Here is a 20573-nt window from a genome sequence, read left to right on the forward strand (position 1 = left end):
ATAAAATTCCGATCCCTGAAATTTCATTTATTTTTGGGGAATTTTTTGGTACTATAAATAAGGCCGCAATTGAAGAACCATGTTGTGCCGGAAACAAAATGTTCTTGATTCAAAAATGCCACTATTTCCTTGTGTCCATGTGTTTTTACTTTGAAGTAACGCATATTGTTACAGATTTGAAAATTGCAGTAAATAGATGACAATGTTTTACATGCTTTTGAAAACAAACTTGAAGAGACCTCCAGCAAGCAAAGAAGATAATGTCAACCCTACGTTACATTGTACTCAGCTCTAAAGTTGCAGTGGAAGCATCACTGCGGAACAAAAAATCCTTGATGTATCAAATGCGGAAGTTCATGAGATGTTTCTGAAGAAACCCTAATTTACTGCCAGTCACGGTAGATCATACTTTACATGTCCAAGGTAGAGACCACAAGCTGGGGCCATGGGACTTGCTTCAGTCACAGACTTAGCGTTCAGTATTCGTTCCACTGAATAGAATTAATGAAATGGAAAAATAAGTTTCAGACATGATAAGGATATCCAGAAACATATTACACATACACAGACATGCGTGTAATGAGAGATACAGACCATCTGAACTTGTTCGATTTCCAGTGCCAACAGATTTGAGAACACCAACGAGCAGTCGAACCTGGAAAGGTTGAAATGAACTTCAAGCCCGCAAATGACAGAAAGTGCTCAAACTATAACTATCCAAAGTTGAAGACATTTCTATAATATTGCCATTGGCTAAAAAAAGGTCGAAATCAACAAGACAGAGGAGACAATTTAAGAATGAACAAAACTAACCCCCACAATCTACCAAGTACCAGTGGAAATGTTAATAGAATGACAATAATCTTACAATCATAACTCCTAATATAATTTCTTATGGGGCAAAATTTTCTCATGCAACATTTTCTACTGTTACTACATCAATAGTGTATTAATGGTGTTAGATGATTTGAAAGCATATTCCAGTGGGTGCACTTCTGATGTTTCTAGATCAAGTTTAACAAAATGAAATGGCAATTCAGAGACACCAATAAAATGTTGTGAAGTTGTGAGCTATAAAAGAAACTGCTTGTAACAAAGATTACAAAAGAAGTTGGTTCAAGTTAATTTTTCCCTTTAATATTTATGGAACAGAGTTGATTTCTTCGAGACATGAGCATGCATACAAATCCAGTAAATCATGCAAATGCTCTCATCTATAGTGCATAGCACCCTCAGTGCAATCAACTGAAGCTGCAACTTCAGACAAAGAGATTTATAGAATGGCCCAGAAAAACACCTGCAAAGGTTGATGCAAACCTGGTGATAAAGAAAGGAGCGGGCACGTGCTGTTACAACATAGCAATGGTGTTTTCTCCTCATCCCAAACCCTAATTCAATCTCACCATAGGAGCCTCCTGCCATTGTAGATGGAAAATACAGTGTTGAAGCCACCTCAAGAACAGAAAGTTCATCCAAAGTTCTGATTGGTGATTTTGCCTGTCAATAAGTTATTTACAAAATTTTATATTTTTCGGAATATGCTTGCCAGCTCCCATCATAGGATTTAGGTTAACATCTCGGAAAAAAAATTGAGCAAGACATAACAGGATCCAGAACATGAGCAAAGAAGGTGGCATTCAACAAATTGTGGTATATCACAAATGCCAACCGCCATGAAATAGTAGCAGATATTTGAAAATATCCTTAAATTGTTACAAAATTTTAAGCAAGAGAACCACAGAAAGAAGACAATTAATTTTAAAAAAAGAATAAGAATGTCGAAAAGAAATTTTCTTCATCTAATTTTAAGTTCTAGAATCGCTTAGGAGTAGGAATAAGAATCAGTACTGAAGAAGCTTGATTGTACTCCTCGCAACCAAAACTAGATCATGTCTTTTCAAGCATTAAACCACAGGCAGACCAACTTGTATCTATTTGAACTTAGGTAGTGCCGAGTGCTTATGCTAATTAATTTTCTGCATACTGAAAAGCCTCTGGAATATAAAGCATCTTTGCTCAACACAAAGTAGTACTAAACCATTTCATGTGAATAAAGATATCGAAGAAGGCAAAAAGCTATCTGCAAGACAAGGAAAAACCTGGCAACCAGATGCCCTGAATGAACTGAAATCATGATGTCCAACAAGAACTTTGCATGCTTCCTGCATGAATATCAACATTATTTTTTTCAGTAGCCAAATAACTAATGACCGAGTAAAGTAAATCTACGGCAAATGTTCATAATATTTAGCTAACCTGCATAGCAACAAGATCCAGCTCCTCAGGCACATGCCACGCCCTGTCTTTCTCGAAGGTAGACAAAGGCTCCGGTCCAGAGAGAAGTCGGTAGAAATACCTAATTTTTTTTCAGTGACATAAAACATTTATCCCCTGGGGTACAAGTTATTAGTATATTAAGGAACATGATAGCACCCTTTTGGTATCTAACTGAACTCATGTTAGGGTAGTGGCATGTGATAGCAATACATATGGCATCTAATCAAAGTTCATCCTCCACAAACTTCATAATCCTAACTGGATATTGGCAGATATTCATCCTTCACAAGTCTTCACTTAAAAGCATCATCAAATCAGCTAATCTATGGATGCCTGAATACATCATGCAATTTAAAAAACAATTAAAAGTTATTAATACCTACGTGCGCTCGCAAGCTTTATATCTCGCATGGAAATCAGCTGGAACACATCGAACATCAACCACTGTAATATCACCTTCATTCTTCTAACAAACCCAAATGAAAATGTGCGAGGCTCTTTGAATGTTAGTACATCATTATTAGAACATGGTCATTAGAACATGGACAGACAACTGAATCAGATCAAGCCACAGGCTATTCATATAATTATACAGCACCCAGCATGATGGAAACTCAGTGTTATAAAAACTAAGTTTCAACAGATATAAAACAAACACAAGGTCACGTAGCTTGACAGACAAAAACAATCAGCAGCATAGAGCAGCAGCTTTTCACATTTGAAAATCACTGGGTTAAAAGGCCACTTTAAGTAACATGAAGGTTAATGTGCAAATAAACAAAAAACATTTGTAAGCAGTTCGTTGATAGTTAACAATGAAAGCACAAATGTTTTACAGTAAAGAAAGCAAGCCCTTGTTTTGAACGTGCTTAGGCAACAGAAAGGGAGCAAATTGGGTTTTGCATCATGATTAAGCCACATCATGAACTGATTCATTCCACTTGTGATTCACCCAGTAACTTAATGCTCATAAGTGAGGCCAAAGAAGCACCAAATAATTATTTTCTCATGAAATCCATAAAATAGCCATAGATGGGATCCATCTATGATGAAATTCTGTGGTTTACCACGAGATTGTCTACATATACATGTAAATTTTATTAAAAATAATTTTAAACTTACATATAACAGCCTAAACACACCTTGCATTTTTTCAACATGTGACTTGAACCATTAATCAAAAACATTACATTGGAAATTATGCTATGAAACAGCCAAAAGGTTTGAACCATGTATAGAACCGAAACGTACCCTGAATAAGGCAGAAATTGAGACATGATTTGCATAATATATATATAAATATTCATAAGATACACACACCAGTGTTAGTTCTGTTTGACTACAGTATCATTAGCAAAGTAAAACTCAGCCAAGGTAATAAAGATAAGTCTAATGCAATATATTCAAGAACTCGGTGAGAGTGAGACTATGCATAGGCCAACAGTTCATTTGAACAAAAGAAACATCAGAAGACACACCACGAACCAATTTTTTTTCCTTAAAAAAAAAAAAGAAAACACACCTGCAAGAAATGGTTCACAGCTCTTCTAACTACTGATGGTTCATGTGGCTGTAACTATATTTTCATGAAAAATCATAAAACAGAAAATAATCGTCAGCTCAAGTATTATGAAAAAAGCCCCAATGAACTCATAAGAAAAGTAAATTACATTGCCAGCTGTGCAAGTGAGCATGCATGTGCATGTATGTGTGGTAATCTTGACACTTCCCTAAAGATTTAATAAATCAAAGATTTAATAAGCAATTTAAAATATCTTGCTTTCAGTCATTGCTAAACAAACACATAAAATTTCTTACGATTAATAATAAATACCAAAAATACAAACATTGGAAGGGAGCTCTCCCCATGCCAGATCTTTACCAACACCAGATGCAAAACAATATTCAGCAGCAAGTTAATAAATTAGAAAACAAATATGCACACAACATACCACTTCACCCGGCTTCCTTTTGCTTATGCGTTCAACATCAACATGACAAACATTCGACAAGGCATGTACTCCTGCATCCTACAATAGTTGGAACTTTGCATCTATATCACAGCCCAGAAGAAAAAAAAATTGTGATAATAGGAAACAAAAAAATTGTGATAATAGAAAACCAATAGCATACGCAACATTTGTCCCACTATTGTACATTATGGCAAATAGGTATATTCTCTTAAGTGATTTAGATTATTTCTTCTACACTAAGATTTGAATTTTTGAAATTCCTCAATATGATCATCCTCTTTTACCCCTTTCAAAGTCTGAATGCTATAGTCTTATCCTAATACCACAAACGAAATATTAAAAGCAGCAAGAAATATGCTTACAGTTCGACTAGACAAGGAGATTGATACTGGCTGGCCGATAAATTTATGAAAAGCCTCCTGCATTTAACATTGCAAAAAATGATAAATTTACATAATCAACTCCTGTCACTTGCATGCTAAAATCAATCTCGTTCTACTTGAACTTTTTTTCTCATTCAAAAATGAATGCAATTCAAAAAAGATTTACTTCCTGAAGCTAGAAAATCAAATAGTAAACCATAAAACAAGTCACAGTTTTTCTTAAATCACCTCAAGGACCCCAACCACGGTTCTGCAATTCAGCTGCTTCTGGGAACCGGCGAATCGGGTACCAATATACTCAACAGCAATCAAATAGCGTTGAAGTCTAGGATTTGGACTCATTAATTGAGCAATAACACCCGATTCCTGCAATTCTTCTCCGTCTTCGTCGTCGACGGTGAGGTCTTGGGTTTTTGGAATCTTGGAAGGTCTGTCAAGAGATGCAACAGAAGTATCTAAACAGTGTTTTACGTTTTCAGTCATTTGATGCTTTGGCTGTGTGCTTTCCGGCAACCCGTTTTCGTGGCTTCCAAACAGCTTTGCGTGAGTGACTGACTGACCGCTCAGGGTTTAGGAGATACAGGCGGCAATATGGGCTGATCATCTCGAGGTCAAATATGGGCTTAGAGCCTGATTGGCATTACGTTCATTTTGTTAAAAACACCATTTTTAATTTTTCATTTTGCACTAGTGAAGTATACGTATAAAATTTATTTTTATAATAAATTCTAATGACTTTTAATCTGATCTGTTTTTACTTTCCAAAACATCGCAAATAAAATATGTTTGGAATCTTGTTTTTCAAAACACCATCTTTTCAGATATATTAAAACACGGTATAGAATCAATTTTGCTAATTTTTAATAAATATTTTAGATGTGTGTTTTTCATCCACAATTCAAATAACATAATTCATTTTGATATAAAGAAATTTAAAATATAAAATTTATTTACGAATAAATTTTATATTTAAAATAAATATAAAATTGAAATTTATTTATTTTTATTTTTTGAAATAACATGAAAACTTATAAAATTTATTAAGAAATTTCATTTTTTTGATAAAATTTAATTTAAAAATATTCAAATCGTACAATTAAATTCTTCATTTATTTCATACCAAAAAAATTATTTGCCTAAACCAAATCTATTGCTACGTTTATGAACCAAATCAACGACAGTAAAATTCTTTAAAAAAAATCTAACCTCATTCTTTTTTTTCCCTGATATGTCCAAAAATACTCTACTTTCAATTAAAAAAAAAAAATCTTACTCTCATTAATTTGATCCATGATTAAAACAATAGACCCCAGTCTAGATAAAATTTTCCCTTCATACCAAATACAAAAATTTGATTCATTCCAAACGAGGGGGTAATATGACATGTAGAGCCTTCAAAGGAGTTTTAAACTGTATGTTGGAATGTGTAACTGCATTTGGAGCAAGTTACAAACCACCGATTTATGAACATTCAAATTCAACCTTTTAAGCATGCAAAAATATTGCCCTAAACTTAGACACGTACAAAAATTTCAATCACAGTATATCAAATTCTATTTAAAAGCTGCTTATTTAAACTTAGCATACACATTATATCCATGATTTGCTGAATGAAAAAAGGATGTCAGCCTTTAAGTTAATTATATTTTAGTAGAAAATATCGTAATCTAGAGATTCAGAGCACCAAATTTCAACACAAACACATTAAATGGTAGATAGAAATTGAACTTCATCCACCACCCTCCCACTTCACTTTTGGAATCAACCAAAGCACTGAAAATAAAATATAGCTAACCTACCAAAACAATAAATACTTAAATAAAGCCTTATAAACCAGCTTAAAATGGAAAAGGAAAACAGATGATTAAAACAACACAAGAAAAGGAAAAAGAACAATGAAACAAGAGAGCTGTAACATTGAAATTGAAAGAACTAAAAAAGCACAGTAAAAAATGCTTATGGTGCAGGGACTGAATTTTCTATTGGCTTCTTTATAGAATTGTTACTCTTCGGATTGTAGCTGTGGAGAGAGAGATTTTTAGTTAGATGGATGAGAGATGAAGGATTAGTCGTTTTCTTAGTCCTCAAGTCATCTTCAAATTTCCTTTCTCCTGTTTTGATTTGCTTCTGCGCAGAAACATTTTGAAAAAACATTAGTCCAAATAATGTCTTAATTTACTCATCAGCAAATTTAAAATGGGAGCAATAATACTGTGCACCCATTCAATTCAGGATTTGCCACAGGGCGCACATACAGCACGCAAATTTCACAAAGTTCAGCTACTACTACAAAACCAATCGGAAGAATGCATACAAGAACAAGATCAACATAGGCACTTAACCATAACAAAATTTTTTGGGCAAAAACACAATTCTCCATTTGAAGACCTAAAGACAACAGATCCACCAATTTGCAGCATTCTTTGCAAATGAGATTGGGAAAACTACAACAAACTCAAGACTTGAAAATTAATTTTATTTTTTTATAATGGTGACAAGGAAAAGCAGTTGTGAAGATACATAGTCATGGTCTTGCCCAAAAAAAAAAAGACATTAAAATGACGTGCTACAAAATTGGAAAAAATATATATGAAAATGAACTTAAATGAAACTAAGAAATTTGTGAGTAAAGGAACATAGTAAAATCACAAATAAAAGTTGAGCGAGGGAGACAAAATGAGGGAGTTGGGGAACTTACTGGGAAATCATCATTGTTGTGTATTTCCATTCGCAGAGTTGCAGGCTTACTGCTCTTTTTCACATTAAGGGACTTCTCTCGAATTTCATAAAAATTAAAGTCATCCAACAACGACGATTTAGCTGAATAGCTCTTAAAAATTTTCAGCATTTCCAAACCTTGCTTAAGTTCAATCTGCAAAATATGACAAAAAAGCTTGTCAAACCAAACATGAAAATGTTGCACATGAGCAGAGGTTGCTAGTGACAAATCTCTTTTGCACTAAGGTATTTTGCATGATATATTGGATTGAAATTACCATGGAAGAAAGATCATTTTTAACAATTAAGACATGTGCATTTTTAATTCTGATTATATTTGGAATAATGCCAACATCAAACAGACAGAATTTCACAGCAGCAAAATTAGAGCACAATTGAGGTTGAACAGAGGGAATATACCTCTTGGGTATCCCTACTAAAAGTTACAGGCCTTCTATCATTATTTTCGAGAATGATATGGCGCAGCTGATTGTTAGGAATGTCTTTTACGACATGCCATTTGACTGGGAAGAAACCATTCCACTTGTCAAGTTGCCAAAAGTCCATGTCTTTATCAAAATCCACCTTCCCAACCATCTCAGCTGCCCCAACAAATTGCCCACTTCCATTAACCTGAAGTTATAATGCACAGCAGACAACAAAGGCAAAATGAGAACTTCATCAAAGCATATATTCAGAGATAACAGGAAAAGAAAATTATGGAAACATTCAACAGAAGGAAGAAGGCATGCTTTCAACTCACCGAAAAAAAGAGGAAAATTGGGCATTTTGTGCCGTTTCCACTTGATCTCTGTTCTGCATCATGGAATGCTGCATCGAGCTTCTTATTACCATTTGGTGTACTTGCCCAGACATCATATTTAATGCTCTTATGAATGTCATCTTCATTGTAAGATTTTATGACATAGAACTTAGCATTTGCATACTCAGTTTCAAAATCTGGTTGGTTATACTTGTCCCTTTGCACAGTGGTTCCCAAGTCTTCCTTGACAGAAGAATCCAAAGAAGCCAAATTGTTAGAGGCCCTAGGACCACAAGTTAGTTCAGTTGAGGACTCAAAATCACTGTTTTTCTGGACTCTGTCTCTGAATTTATTTCTATCACTTCCATTCCACATCCTTCCATTTTGTCTATAGTTCATATGACCATTATGTGCAAATGGACCTTGTTTTTGGCTAGGAAATGAAGAGAAATTTCCTACATGATGGTATCCCTTAAACAGACCAGCTGAGAAATCAGAACCTAACGGAGACACCTGTAACATAAAAAGTTTATATTAGCAAAAAACTCATAGCTGTAGGAATATTGATGACCTAATTGCATAAAAGTTCAAAGTCAATTATCTTCGGGACAACTTTAACTTCAAAGATGAACACAAATAAAAGAATCACCTAAATAAGAGTTTAAGCATATTAACAGTTATCTATAAACTTAAAAGATGAGAAATTGTTGATGATATAATATGCAAATCGAATGTAATCTTAAAGGTGTAAACGAGCTAAAATTATGTAAACCTTGTTTAAAGGTCTGATTGATTGTGCATATGCAGACTTGGATGATTTGACGCCAACATTGCCATTAGACTTCATCGAGTTGAAACCATTTTGCTTGGCGAAGGTAGAACCTGAACCATATTTTCCATTTCCAGAACCAACATTTCCATTTGAGATGTCACCAACATATGTTGAATCCCACGAATAACAAGGCACAGCTTCAGCTCCATATGAAACAGGATGCTGAACATATCCAGGGGAAGAGAAATAGGGTTGTTGACTAACATTTTGCCCGTCGACGCCAACAATTGCTCCAGTCGCATATGGATTATATCCAGGTAAATAATAAACTAGTGATCCATTGTCTGATTGCATTCCCTGAAGCGATCAAGCAATAAACAAGAATATTAGATATCCATGAGACACATCGTATAAAATGTGGTAGAATATATATCAGCTAGAAAGGATGATGCATATTTTTGCAAATAGATTTCCAAGTGAAGTTGGAAAAACATACCAGGTGAGAATTATCTGCTTGGAAATAACCATGATCATCCAATTGTGCAAAAGGGCCACTGTATCCTGCAACACAGTTAAACTTTGAGAAATAATCAAGCCATAAATATATCTAAATTATCAAATCATACTCGCAGGGAAATGCACTAGTGCAGACGATGAAGCTAAATGAAGGGACTGTAATAGTTTATAACATTTATCATATTTTTTTTAATATTTTCCAGTTAATGTAACTAAAAACATTTGAACCTCACACATAAAGTGAGAATTTCTGAAGCTATCTCAAAATCTTGCCACCATGGACCTCTTAAGAATTTTTCTCAACCAACAAAAACAACATAGATTGAAATCAAGGCCACCCAACTATGCTAAAGTGACTGAAGACATGCTAAAGTGAACAATATTTACCTCTTTGACATAAACGTACCATTAGTTTAAAAGATTATTCTGACCATTATAGCATTAAGCAAACTAAATTTTTAATTGCAAATTGATGAACTTCCAGTTCTATGCAATTCATTGAAGTGCATTAGTACATATTTTAACTTCACAGAAAAAGTATCATTTATGTCTTTTAATGAAGACTATGAGCTGCCATTGCATTGACTTTGTGACAACTCCTATCAATAGCATAAGGCTGTTGCAATATCCCACCTGGGTAGTAATAATTGTAACTACTAGTAGGTGGATTGTAAATGCTCTGCTCTCCAGCTAACTCTTGATTAGCCTCCCCTTTAATGGTAGAAGTACCATCCCCTTCACCATTGGCATTAGAAGTCGCATCCCCTAAAGAGCAAATGGGCGATGTTGAGTCAGATGGTATTCCATCTTTTCCAGAAGCCTGAAAACAAAAGTGTTCAAATGAAGATAAGATAACAAAAAGATAACCATGTTACACTGAGCATGAAGGAAGTCACATATTCTAATGCAATCCTCTATCACATTAAGCACAACTTGTTTAATGTATAAGATCTAGATAATTTGAGTAAAAACCATTGACAAGATAAAAAAATGGAGTCATTTAATGGAAAAATAATTATTTATTTAAAAAAAAAAAAAAAAAAAAAAAAAAAAAAAAAAAAAAAGCCTTTTAGTGCTTGAACTGAAGCTAATAGAACTCATTAACCAAACATCCAGAGCGTGAAAGTTGGTGCAGCTATACAAAGCTAGTAAATCAATATATATACACTGAGTTTTTTCACCTTAATAATGATTTCATCCAAGCGAGCATGTACAAGGAAGCAAACAAAATTATACATAAATATGACATACCACATCATGTGCAGCCAATTTACTAATGGGGTCTGCCTCCAATCCCGAAGGAACAGGTACAGCTGCATTACATAAGAAAATAACCCTTATCCAGGTGAATAAAGCCAATTCACGAAATAAACAGAATAAGTAAAAAGAGATCGAATTGTAATGCTATTGAAATAATTTTAAGATCATCATGAGAATGCTTGCAGGAATACAATCTCATTGAGTAGCCAACAAAGCTGATAATTGTTTTGGTCAAGATAAAAAAGAGAATAAACAGACAATCAAATTGACTAATAGTAATAATGGTCAATCGACTAAAACGAAATAAATCCACTCTATAACATAAAATAACTTGTTCCTGGATAAATCCAATATGAGCTTTTAGCAGAAAGAGGAACAGAGGAAAAGAAAAGCATAAATCACAGAATCCAAATAGTTCATCCTCATTAAATTCAATTTTTGAATCACCCATAATAAGAATTACCAATAAAAAATACCAAACATGAACATCCAAAACCCAAGATTCTGAATTTTCAGTCCCACTAAGAAAAGGGGGGAAATCAAGAAAAGAACTTGAAGAAAACACACGAAGAATGCATAAAAAGACGAAAAACTTATAAGTAGAAGCTAATTCAAAGAGTAAATCCAATAAGAGAGCATACGTTTCTCGAGCTCCGCTCCAGTGGCCATGTTCGATCAAAAAGGACCAAGTTGATGCCTATAAAGAGAAGGAGAAAGAAAAGGAACAGACCAAAAAGGGGTTAGTCAATGATAAAGCACCAGTCTTTTACATACCACACAAGCCTATCCTAATTTCCCCAACAACTACACTAATTTGAATTTTCTTCAGTAAATCTTACGCCTTAAGATATCTCTCAATAATGCTTCCTTTTATAGAATTAACAAAATAAAAAAAATCCAACAAAAAGAAAAGGTTGCATACTGTCACAAGGCGCACGTTAGCCACTTAGACGAAATTGGGAAAAAAAATGAGATTCCGATTCCTTCTTTTATTATTAATTAAATGGAAAAGCATGAGATTCTATTTTATATTATCTTTGATAGCGATTTTTTTGTCTTTTAAAATAAATAAAAAATAAAAACAAAGCAAACTTCTACACCAGAAAAATCAAAACAAGTAATTGAAAATAACAATATGAAATTGATAATTGAGTAAATAGCCAAACTTCAATACCTTGCAGGAAACAAACACTTTGTAGATTTTTTCTTAAGATGGAGTAAAAAACTGTTTGGTAGCTGAGAAATAGCTAGAAAATAAAATTTCTTGACTTCAGGTTCAATAGAAATAGAAAATCAAGTTACGAGATGGAAATTGAAAACCTATGTCACCGAATCAAACTAAATCAAACTACTCACACAGAGATAACTTTTTAAAACTGCTTCTTTAAGTTGACACAAACGCAGAAACTAAAAGTACTTCTATAATACGCGTATACAGACAGTATACGCGTATTCAGATAGCAACAGAAAGAGACAAGAAAGGAAAGAAGGAGAAATCGGAAACGGACCTAAAAGCGACGGATCGAGGCCGAGACGAAACCAAGAGAACCCGATCTGAGGTGACCGGAAAACCGCTTTTGAAAAAGTGTGTGAAACCGGATCAAAAGCGGTTTTCCAGACAGGAAAAAAAGAGGGGGGAGGCAGCGAAGGGAGAGTACACTAAGGGGGAGGCGAAAGAGAGAAAAAACAGAAAGGGAAGGACTAATTATGGAAGGATCGGATGGATGAGATTAATTTGTGCTTTTTAAGAAGGGGATATAGTGACCGTTGGATCAGTAGGGTATTAGGCAAGAGCCAATGTTTTTGGGAGTTGCACCTTCGATTATGTCCCATTATTTGTCACATGGGGAAAATCGGAAATACACTTCTATTATATCCATTTTGTTTTTCTTTTTTCTAAAAAATGTTTTGCAGGATTTTCTTATGCTCTAAAAATACAAAATTGTTAACCTTTCAAAAAAAAAAATTTATTATCAAATATATTTGTAATTTTTATATAAATAGAAAATATTAATGAGTATTTAATAATTTTTATTTGTTATCTTAAAATAATTATAAATAAAATATTAAATATAAATAAGGGTGCTATGTTATCTATATATTTGTTGTTCTAAATTTATTCACAGATTTTTGTCATTTTTTATTTTATTTGTTGTTCTAAATTTATTTACAGATTTTTATATTGGAAAGTGTTCTAAACTAAGACAGTATTCTATTTTTTATATAACATTCCAGTAAATTATTTCTCAATTAATTTATTTTTGCTGTATTTTAATTGGTCACAAATTAATATTTATTAATTAATAATTTAATAACAATGAACATTGTTTTTGAGATCTAATCATTATCCATCCATCTATAGATATTCCAATTCATTCGTTATTTATTCAAATATTTTCAAAATCATCAATAAGTTCTTTATCTGTTTCTACTCTTTTGCACGTAATTGCTTTTATTTTATTTTATTTATTGTTGCAGCTTCACAATGAAATTGTTCATGTTAATATATCACCAATAAGGTTTTCCCTATCCTTTTTATTTCTATTCTTTCTTTGAAAATGTATTAGAAGAGAATATCAAATTTATTTTATTTACTTTTTTTCACATAATTGCTTCATTTTTTTTTTTTTTTTTTTTTTTGCAGCTTTATAATGAAATGTTTCATGTTAATATCACCGATAAGGATCTCTCTATTCCTTTTTATTTTTTAGTTTCTTTGAAAATATATTATATAAGAATATCAAATTTATTTTATTTATTATTTTAAAATTGTTTGTGAATTGATCTTTGCAGGTAAGATTAATGATATTATATTTCTATTTTGATTTGACTAGGTTAAAGAATATGTTGATAGTTAATTTTAGCAGCCTTGGAAGGTAAATTTGATTTAAGAAAATTATCAAACTTGCTTTAGTAACTCTGCTCAATTGTTATTTATTTATTTATTTATTTATTTTTTTTTTTTTTTTTTTGCTTGATCTCCTTACATGTCTGTCTTTTTTGATTAAGTTTTTTGGAGTATATGAAGATGCCAAAGACTTAATTTTTGTATTTTAGGAATTATGCATTAAGCCATTAACCTTTCTAGAATGTGGGATGCCAAATTATTGAATAATCAATTATGCCTTTGGTCCTATAATTAATTGCACTAATATAAGAGAGCTTGGAAATCACAGTTTGAGGTTTGTGTTTAGATTGATTCGAGATATAATTTTTGTAAACAAATGGGGATGGTGAAGAGATATGGTTAGGGATTACAAATAAACAAGAGAAGATTATTTTTCTCTATGCATTGAGTAGATACGATGATCTTTACATGCAATATTAAAAGTTATAATAAGTCACTTAATTTATTCAAAAATAGATTTCATTTACGAAATAAAATAATGATATTTATTTCATTTTATGATCCTTGTATCTTTAGAGGATATTTGTAGATTCCTTTTTTGTTCTTTACAGGATATCTTTACAGGATATATATATATATCACACCTTAGTTTTCAGATTCCAAAATTTTTTGCTCTTTGAGTTGTTATCGCAGCTAAGTAAATGTTTTTTTTTATGTATATCATTTTATGTTTCTTTCTAAATGTATATTTAATTTACTATTCTATTTATATTCAACTAATTATTAATAATAGAATCTTTATGATTGTTAATCATTTTAAACTGTATTAACGAATATAATATATTTTCTGTTCAACGTGATTTTAGTTTTGGCGCATAATTTATATGTAAATTTCTATAACATTCACTTATGCAAATTTTGACTATTAAATTTGAACGAGTATCATAATTTGATATACTTTAAACTTCTATAAAACGGTTAAGTGATGATATGTCGTGTTTATAGATATTGGAACTCATTTAGATTTAAAATATTACGGAGTCAAATCAATTTAATTTAAAACTTTTATACGCATGTTTAACCCTTTAGATATGTCGGATGAAAATGCAACATTGTTAATGAAAAAAATTAAAATATTCCATAATTTAATTGATGTATTTATTTATTTATCATACACCAAAAATATATCAAATCAAAGACATTATGTAAATAAGAAATTATTAACTACTTCATAAAAATATTGATTAAATAAATGGTGTTAGATTTTTGAGCTTTTATCTAAAAATAATTTCCATTATTATTATTTTTAATTTTAGTATAAATTTATAAGTCAGAAGAAATAACAATAATTATTTAAATAACATATTATAAACACCGCGCGGATAACGATTAGTTGAAGTGATATATTTGAATACCATTCCAAAAATATTTTGAAATCTAAAAATGCATTCCTTCCATTTCAAATTTTCTATTTTAAATGAAATTTTAATTTGAAATTTTGGAATTTCAAAAATTCCAAAATTTCCTACATTTAAAAATTTTCAGACTCAATAGTTGCTTTATCTGTATAAATGAAGTACAAAATATCAAAATGGCAATTTAATTATCGACCAAGGAAAAAAATCTTACTTTCAAATATGGAAACATAATTTTAAATCATAGTTTAAAAAGTAATAAATTAAAAAAAAAAAATCATTTGGTCTTAATAAAAGAAAATATTATAAGTGGAAGTACCCAAATACATTTCAAATCATAGTCTAAGAATAATAATAATAATAAAATTTCAGTTTGGAATAATGGAATATACATAAAATCAAATTATACTTCTAAGTATAAATATGGTCTAATTTTTGAAAATTTTTTATTTTTGTGATTGGAAAAATTTTTACAAACAAGTGCATGAACCGATTTGGCTCGTTGGAATGCTAACTAAGAGAAAATCATTTTTAACCATGTCATCACATGTGGACAACACTCTACTTATGTGACTCTCACATGACCATTGTAATAAAAACAATAATAATACATATTTGAAATGATTAACACGATGATCACAAAATTTTTTTCATTCAGGCACTAAAATAGAAAAAATTAAAAAAAAATCTTATTATAAAATACACATCTCTAGTTCTTTGGGTTATGCTCCAAGTTTAAATACCTTGAAGAATGATCCACTCATGCTCCAACCGTTGAAATGTGTAATCTTATTATAGAGAGAATAGAATCTCACGCTTGGAAACGAGCGTACATATAAGAGACTTTAGATAAGAAATGAACTCTTACATTAGCTTGTCTTTAACTAAGGAATAAACTCTTATATTACGGCCTAAAATAGCCTTACGATCACATACAACTAAATCAAACTCAAGTAAATCATGTTTGGAAGACCTTAAAGCAAACACAACTAAACACATTACTATTATCAATCCAGCTTAACATCTAGTCCTTTCAGTTATGCTTCAATTTTAAACACATTCAAGCATGCTCCTGCAATTCAGATTTGGCTTCTCCTTTTAGATAGAGGGGCATCGTGCGCAGTGTCATAAATAGAGAGTAAATAAAACAGCAACCAGTGATGGCACAAATCACAGCTCCAAGACCCGAGTGAATTGGTAATGCTGCATATGTACCAGTTGCGAATGCCACCACCATCAGCGCCATTGCAAGAAGGGTAAGTACAGAAGCACATACGAGTAAGAAAAAAGATAACTCCTTATTTCCTTGCATTGCAAATAAAAAGTGGTGAAGCACCGCAGTAGTGGAAAACACGAGCGCTAAGGTATCGGATACAAAAAAAGTAAGTATCGCAATATCTGGGTCTTCATTCTTGTAACTATCAGGCATATTGACACCTGCTGTAAAACTCACTGTTGCTATGAGCGTTGCTACTATTAAATGGGCATCTTTTGCTTTCTTGAATTCATCGAAGCTTACACTTCTTACTACTAAAGCTCGATTTTGTTCTATCTTTATTTTATTTCGAAGACTCCTTTTGCAACCAGCTTTCTTCAATATACTTGCTACAATTGACTGCAAGAAGATGAAATGATGAATTCATAGAATTGCTTTTCAAAACTAAATTTTCGGAGACCTCATGTTATATCTATATCTATATATTTCTATTTACTACACTGTTTATTTTATATTTCTATTAAAAGTTAAAACTAGTATTTAAAAACGTGTGTTACATATATTGTTTTTCATTATAAAGTACTCATTATTTAATTTATATTTTTTATTATTTATCAAGAACAATACTCATAATTATTTTACTTCTCAATAAATTAAATACAATAATTAATAAATATACATAAAATTATAGATAAAATAATTACTCCAGTTTGATTTTCTTATGTACTATAAAATTTGAATAAAAATATTCATAAACTCAAACATTGAAAAATAATTCATAGTAATTTGCAAAATTTAATTTTATTATAGAATAAGAAAAAATTTTAATCCAAAATACAAATAAAGGTAAAAGTTTTCTTATAGAAATAATGATTTTCTATTAAAAATAAACAATAATTATTATGATAAAATAAAATTAAACCATCTTATGTTAGAGGGCACAAGTTAAAATTTGAATACATCGACAAAAGACTTGAGATTATAATATTTCATTCCTAAACAGAAAGTAAAATTCATAAGTTTGAAAGTCAATTATAATTCCTAATTAAGATCGGACAATACTTTTCTACTTAAATTTATAATTATTTTGTACAGTATTAAATATTTCTTATTTTCTTTTAATAACAGTTTTTATTTTATTATTTAGGCTATATAATTTAGATTTAAATAGAAAACTAATATAACTAATCAAATTAAATTATTTTTATCTTTTTTAACCAATAAAATTAAAATTTTAAAAAATATTTTTATTATTCCATAATCCTTAATAGAGTTATTTTTGGCAATCATAGATATAATACACATTTCATTGTAAAATGCATAAACGACATGTGGTCAGCCAAGATGTAAAGTAATCAAATGGATTTCTATTAGAAAATGAGTAAAATGAATATTATGACTCGTTTTCAAAGGTTTGTGATTCCACGTACCTGGGAAGTGCCGGCTGAGAGACTGCCCTCAGATGAATCTAGAATAATATCCACAGCTGTCAAGTTTTGCTTATTAACTGCTTTTTATCAGCAAGAGGGTGGCTCAAGAGTGGGTAACAATTACAGCCCATAGACGCGAGCAAATGAATTGGCGTGTTACCATCATTGTCTTTTTGATTTATAAGATTGCAAATTAAAGGAATTCGAAGGAGAAAACGTACTCCTGGGACGCTACGGCTCTCCACAGCAAAATGCAGAGCATTTCTGCCTCTCTCGTCAACAATTTCACAACAATCAGGACAATGAGAAATAATAGTTTTCGCAATCAAATTATGGGTTGCACCACATAAAGCTGCAATATGAAGGGGCGTCTTCTTTCCATCTTTGTCTCGAATATAAGCAGTAGATTTATCAAACTGTAGTAGCAGCTGCACTATTGGTAGGTTACATGAGTGTGAAGCATGGTGGAGAGGAGTCCAGCCTTGTTCGTCTACTTCTTTTGTTAAATTTCGGTTTCTTTCCAATATTTTTCTTGTCATTGCTGGAATCAAGAATAGATAATAAAAAACTTCATTCAAAGTTAATCTGCTAACCAAAAAGAGCCTTTTAACTTAAGCACATACCTAAATTTTTGTTGATTACGGCAAGGTGCAGAGCAGTTCTGCCGAAAGGACCATCATAAGTTGGAGAAGTGCAAGTTTGTAAAATATGAGTAACAATATCATCATACCCTCTCTCTGCAGCAAGGTAAAGTGGAGTTTCTCCTACATCATTAGCTAAGTACTCAAACTCAGGATCTTCTCTTGTCAAAATTCGCACCACTCCGATATGATTATTTCTCACCGCCTCATGTAACGCCGTATCCTTTTCTACGCTTATCATTCTCACCATTTGCCTCGCTGCTTCCGCTCCAATTTCGATGTCGTTTTGTTCATCCCGTATTGTTTTTGCCCGATCTATAAGAAATTCCACTATATCTTCATGCCCTAACCTTGACGCGATGTGCAATGGAGTTTCGCCTTTAATGTTGGGTTGACAAAGTAGTGATTGGCACTTATTAAGGACTTGTACGATAAATGCAATTGATGATTCTGATTTTGGTTTGCGTGAAGAAATGAAAATATGGAGGATCGTATTTTTGCTTGGTGTAAGTAGAGAAGAAAGATCCGGCCCGGAATAATTATTGAATCCGTTGATATCACCATTAGCAGCAGCATCATGAAAACGAAGATCCATATATGAGACCATTTCTATTTGCTGGGTTTCATTTGAATCGCCGCTTGCAGAGGCCATAGCATTCTGCGAATTTGAGGAATCCATTTCTGCTACGAAAATATAAATGCGTATCTATTGTTTTGTGATGAAGATGCAGGCATTGAAATTACGCGACTTAAAAAAAGAAATGGAGGTCAATCGAGTCGTCTAGTAAGAATCAATATGAACCGAAGACGTCGTTTACATTAGTATGAATGCATAAAAAAATACCGAATGATAAAGATTTTGATGTAGATGGTCCCTCGGAGTGATGCTTGAGACCTCTCTTGGCCTAAGGTTCAAGCTTTCATTTTGTATGGCATTCTTTTTGTATTCCATTCCTTTAGTGGGGTTCTATTGCCTTGATGCTCTAAATTATTTAGTTTGGTCGAATGACGAATAAAAGAATAAAAGACTTGATTTAGTTGATTTAGAGAAAATAATATTAGAGAAAAATTGTTATCACAGTTAAAGAATAAAAGAAAGGGCCAATGACGAATATTATTTTTTCATCATATTATATTTTTCAATTAAATTTTAATTCATATAAGTTATTTAGAATAGATTTATTAATAATATATGAAATATTTTATAAATAATATCAGTCTATTATCATTTAATTTGAATTTATTGTCATAGAATTAAATTGAAAAAAAAAAAAAACATTTTGTTGTTCAATGCAACAAGCCTGCAGCGTCTTTTCAAAAATTTTATTTTCGAAGATCCATTAAACGACATAAATATTTTTTTACAGTTATTTTAGTGCAGTTTATTTTCTTTTCCAGGATGGTGATACTTAGCTGTGTAAATGAGCCTAGTCGAGTTTCAATCTGCCAGGCTCAAAGCTCGATTTAAAACTCAATGAGCCTGAAAATTTAGATTCGGATTCGGCTAGATGAAAGCTCGAGCTGCATTCGAATTTGACTCGTATTTAGTTCGAGCTCAACTTCAGGTTCGAGTAATTTAAATTAATATTATATATATGCACATATAAAAGCTCAATAACGTTCGATGAGCTTTTGATTTCGACCGAAGCATTATTAGGCTTGAACTCCGCTCGATTGCTAAACGAATAGGTTTGAGCTTGAGCTTGATTCGAACTGAATTTTTTTGAACTTTTTTGAAGACAAGCTCGATTGAAGACAAGCTCGAAAAGCTCACGAGCTGGCATCAATTTTTTCGAACTATATGTAGGGATGTTCATAACGATGACTCACATACATAGCATGTAATCTTGTCTTAACATACTCATAAGCATCAATTCTGACATGAGAATTAAGAAAACTGAAAAATTAAATAAATTTGAGTAACATGTAAAGCAATCAAATAGGCTAAAACGTTTGTATACATTAAAGTATAATACAGAAAAGCATGCATGACCCCATTAATAAAGATTGCAAGCTCTCTTTTCCATCTAAAGGATATCTCTTAAAAAGAAGTGCAACCCACAAAATTATTCCTACATCTATGGTTACCAAATATCCTATCTCTAAATCTAACCCCAAAAATTATACTTTGCACATTAACAAATAGAGAAAAAAAAAAAAAAAATCAAGCCATTATAACTAAAGACGCCATTAAAATTATCTAATAAAAAGAATTTATTCAATCTCTTTTATACTAAAAGATCTTGTTTGAATTTCGCATTAGTTTTCTCTTTTTCCCCATTTTTCGACTGTTGAGAAACAATCGAAGATGATGATGAATGATAATCTGGAGAATGGCGGGGAAATTCTGATAGCATTTGA

At 31.8% G+C, this 20573-nt stretch overlaps 3 protein-coding genes across 4 annotated transcripts; all 3 read right to left on the reverse strand.

Moving 5' to 3' along the window:
* Positions 1–82: 82 nt before the first annotated feature.
* Positions 83–5224, reverse strand: LOC105629658 (Pseudouridine synthase family protein). Of its 2 annotated transcripts, XM_012211272.4 has the most exons (10): positions 4862–5223; positions 4613–4669; positions 4230–4307; positions 3800–3853; positions 2661–2743; positions 2257–2356; positions 2100–2162; positions 1318–1497; positions 595–655; positions 83–491 (listed from the first exon to the last, which is right to left on the reverse strand). In XM_012211272.4, exons 1-10 carry the CDS (start codon positions 5114–5116, stop codon positions 394–396), a joined length of 1029 nt encoding a protein of 342 aa, XP_012066662.1. In that variant the 5' UTR covers positions 5117–5223; the 3' UTR covers positions 83–393. The 2 variants fall into 2 exon arrangements, with proteins under 2 accessions (XP_012066662.1, XP_089578646.1); XM_089722520.1 differs by lacking the exon at positions 3800–3853 and having other exon boundaries at positions 4862–5224.
* A 1097-nt stretch (positions 5225–6321) lies between these two features.
* On the reverse strand, positions 6322–12312 carry ECT11 (evolutionarily conserved C-terminal region 11). Its single transcript, XM_012211275.4, has 10 exons — positions 12171–12312; positions 11304–11359; positions 10654–10715; positions 10036–10222; positions 9383–9447; positions 8887–9243; positions 8115–8627; positions 7772–7984; positions 7332–7505; positions 6322–6760 (listed from the first exon to the last, which is right to left on the reverse strand). The coding sequence occupies exons 2-10, from the start codon at positions 11329–11331 to the stop codon at positions 6590–6592; spliced, it is 1770 nt and encodes a 589-aa protein (XP_012066665.1). The 5' UTR covers positions 11332–11359; positions 12171–12312; the 3' UTR covers positions 6322–6589.
* A 3291-nt stretch (positions 12313–15603) lies between these two features.
* Positions 15604–19123, reverse strand: LOC105629749 (protein ACCELERATED CELL DEATH 6). The gene is given in 4 exon segments (XM_089722680.1): positions 15604–16540; positions 17572–17651; positions 17654–18112; positions 18195–19123. Coding segments are annotated over 4 exon segments (1791 nt in total). The 5' UTR covers positions 18892–19123; the 3' UTR covers positions 15604–15985.
* Positions 19124–20573: the final 1450 nt, after the last annotated feature.

This window comes from Jatropha curcas, chromosome 6, assembly GCF_041381405.1.
Source record: "Jatropha curcas cultivar XTBG-Jc1 chromosome 6, XTBG_Jcur_1.0, whole genome shotgun sequence".
Taxonomy (NCBI): domain Eukaryota; kingdom Viridiplantae; phylum Streptophyta; class Magnoliopsida; order Malpighiales; family Euphorbiaceae; genus Jatropha; species Jatropha curcas.

What these genes read in the sequence shown, in the direction of transcription:
- ECT11 (XM_012211275.4), bottom strand. Translation starts at nt 11,331, where the DNA reads ATGGCCACTGGAGCGGAGCTCGAGAAAC. An exon ending in TTACAATTATTACTACCCAG is followed by an intron (nt 9,448 to 10,035) that starts GTGGGATATTGC and finishes ACTGTGTTGCAG; the next exon opens with GATACAGTGGCCCTTTTGCA. An exon ending in TTAGTAGGGATACCCAAGAG is followed by an intron (nt 7,506 to 7,771) that starts GTATATTCCCTC and finishes CATATTTTGCAG; the next exon opens with ATTGAACTTAAGCAAGGTTT.
- LOC105629658 (XM_012211272.4), bottom strand. Translation starts at nt 5,116, where the DNA reads ATGACTGAAAACGTAAAACACTGTTTAGATACTTCTGTTGCATCTCTT. An exon ending in TCTCCTTGTCTAGTCGAACT is followed by an intron (nt 4,308 to 4,612) that starts GTAAGCATATTT and finishes CAACTATTGTAG; the next exon opens with GATGCAGGAGTACATGCCTT. An exon ending in AAATCGAACAAGTTCAGATG is followed by an intron (nt 492 to 594) that starts GTCTGTATCTCT and finishes AATTCTATTCAG; the next exon opens with TGGAACGAATACTGAACGCT.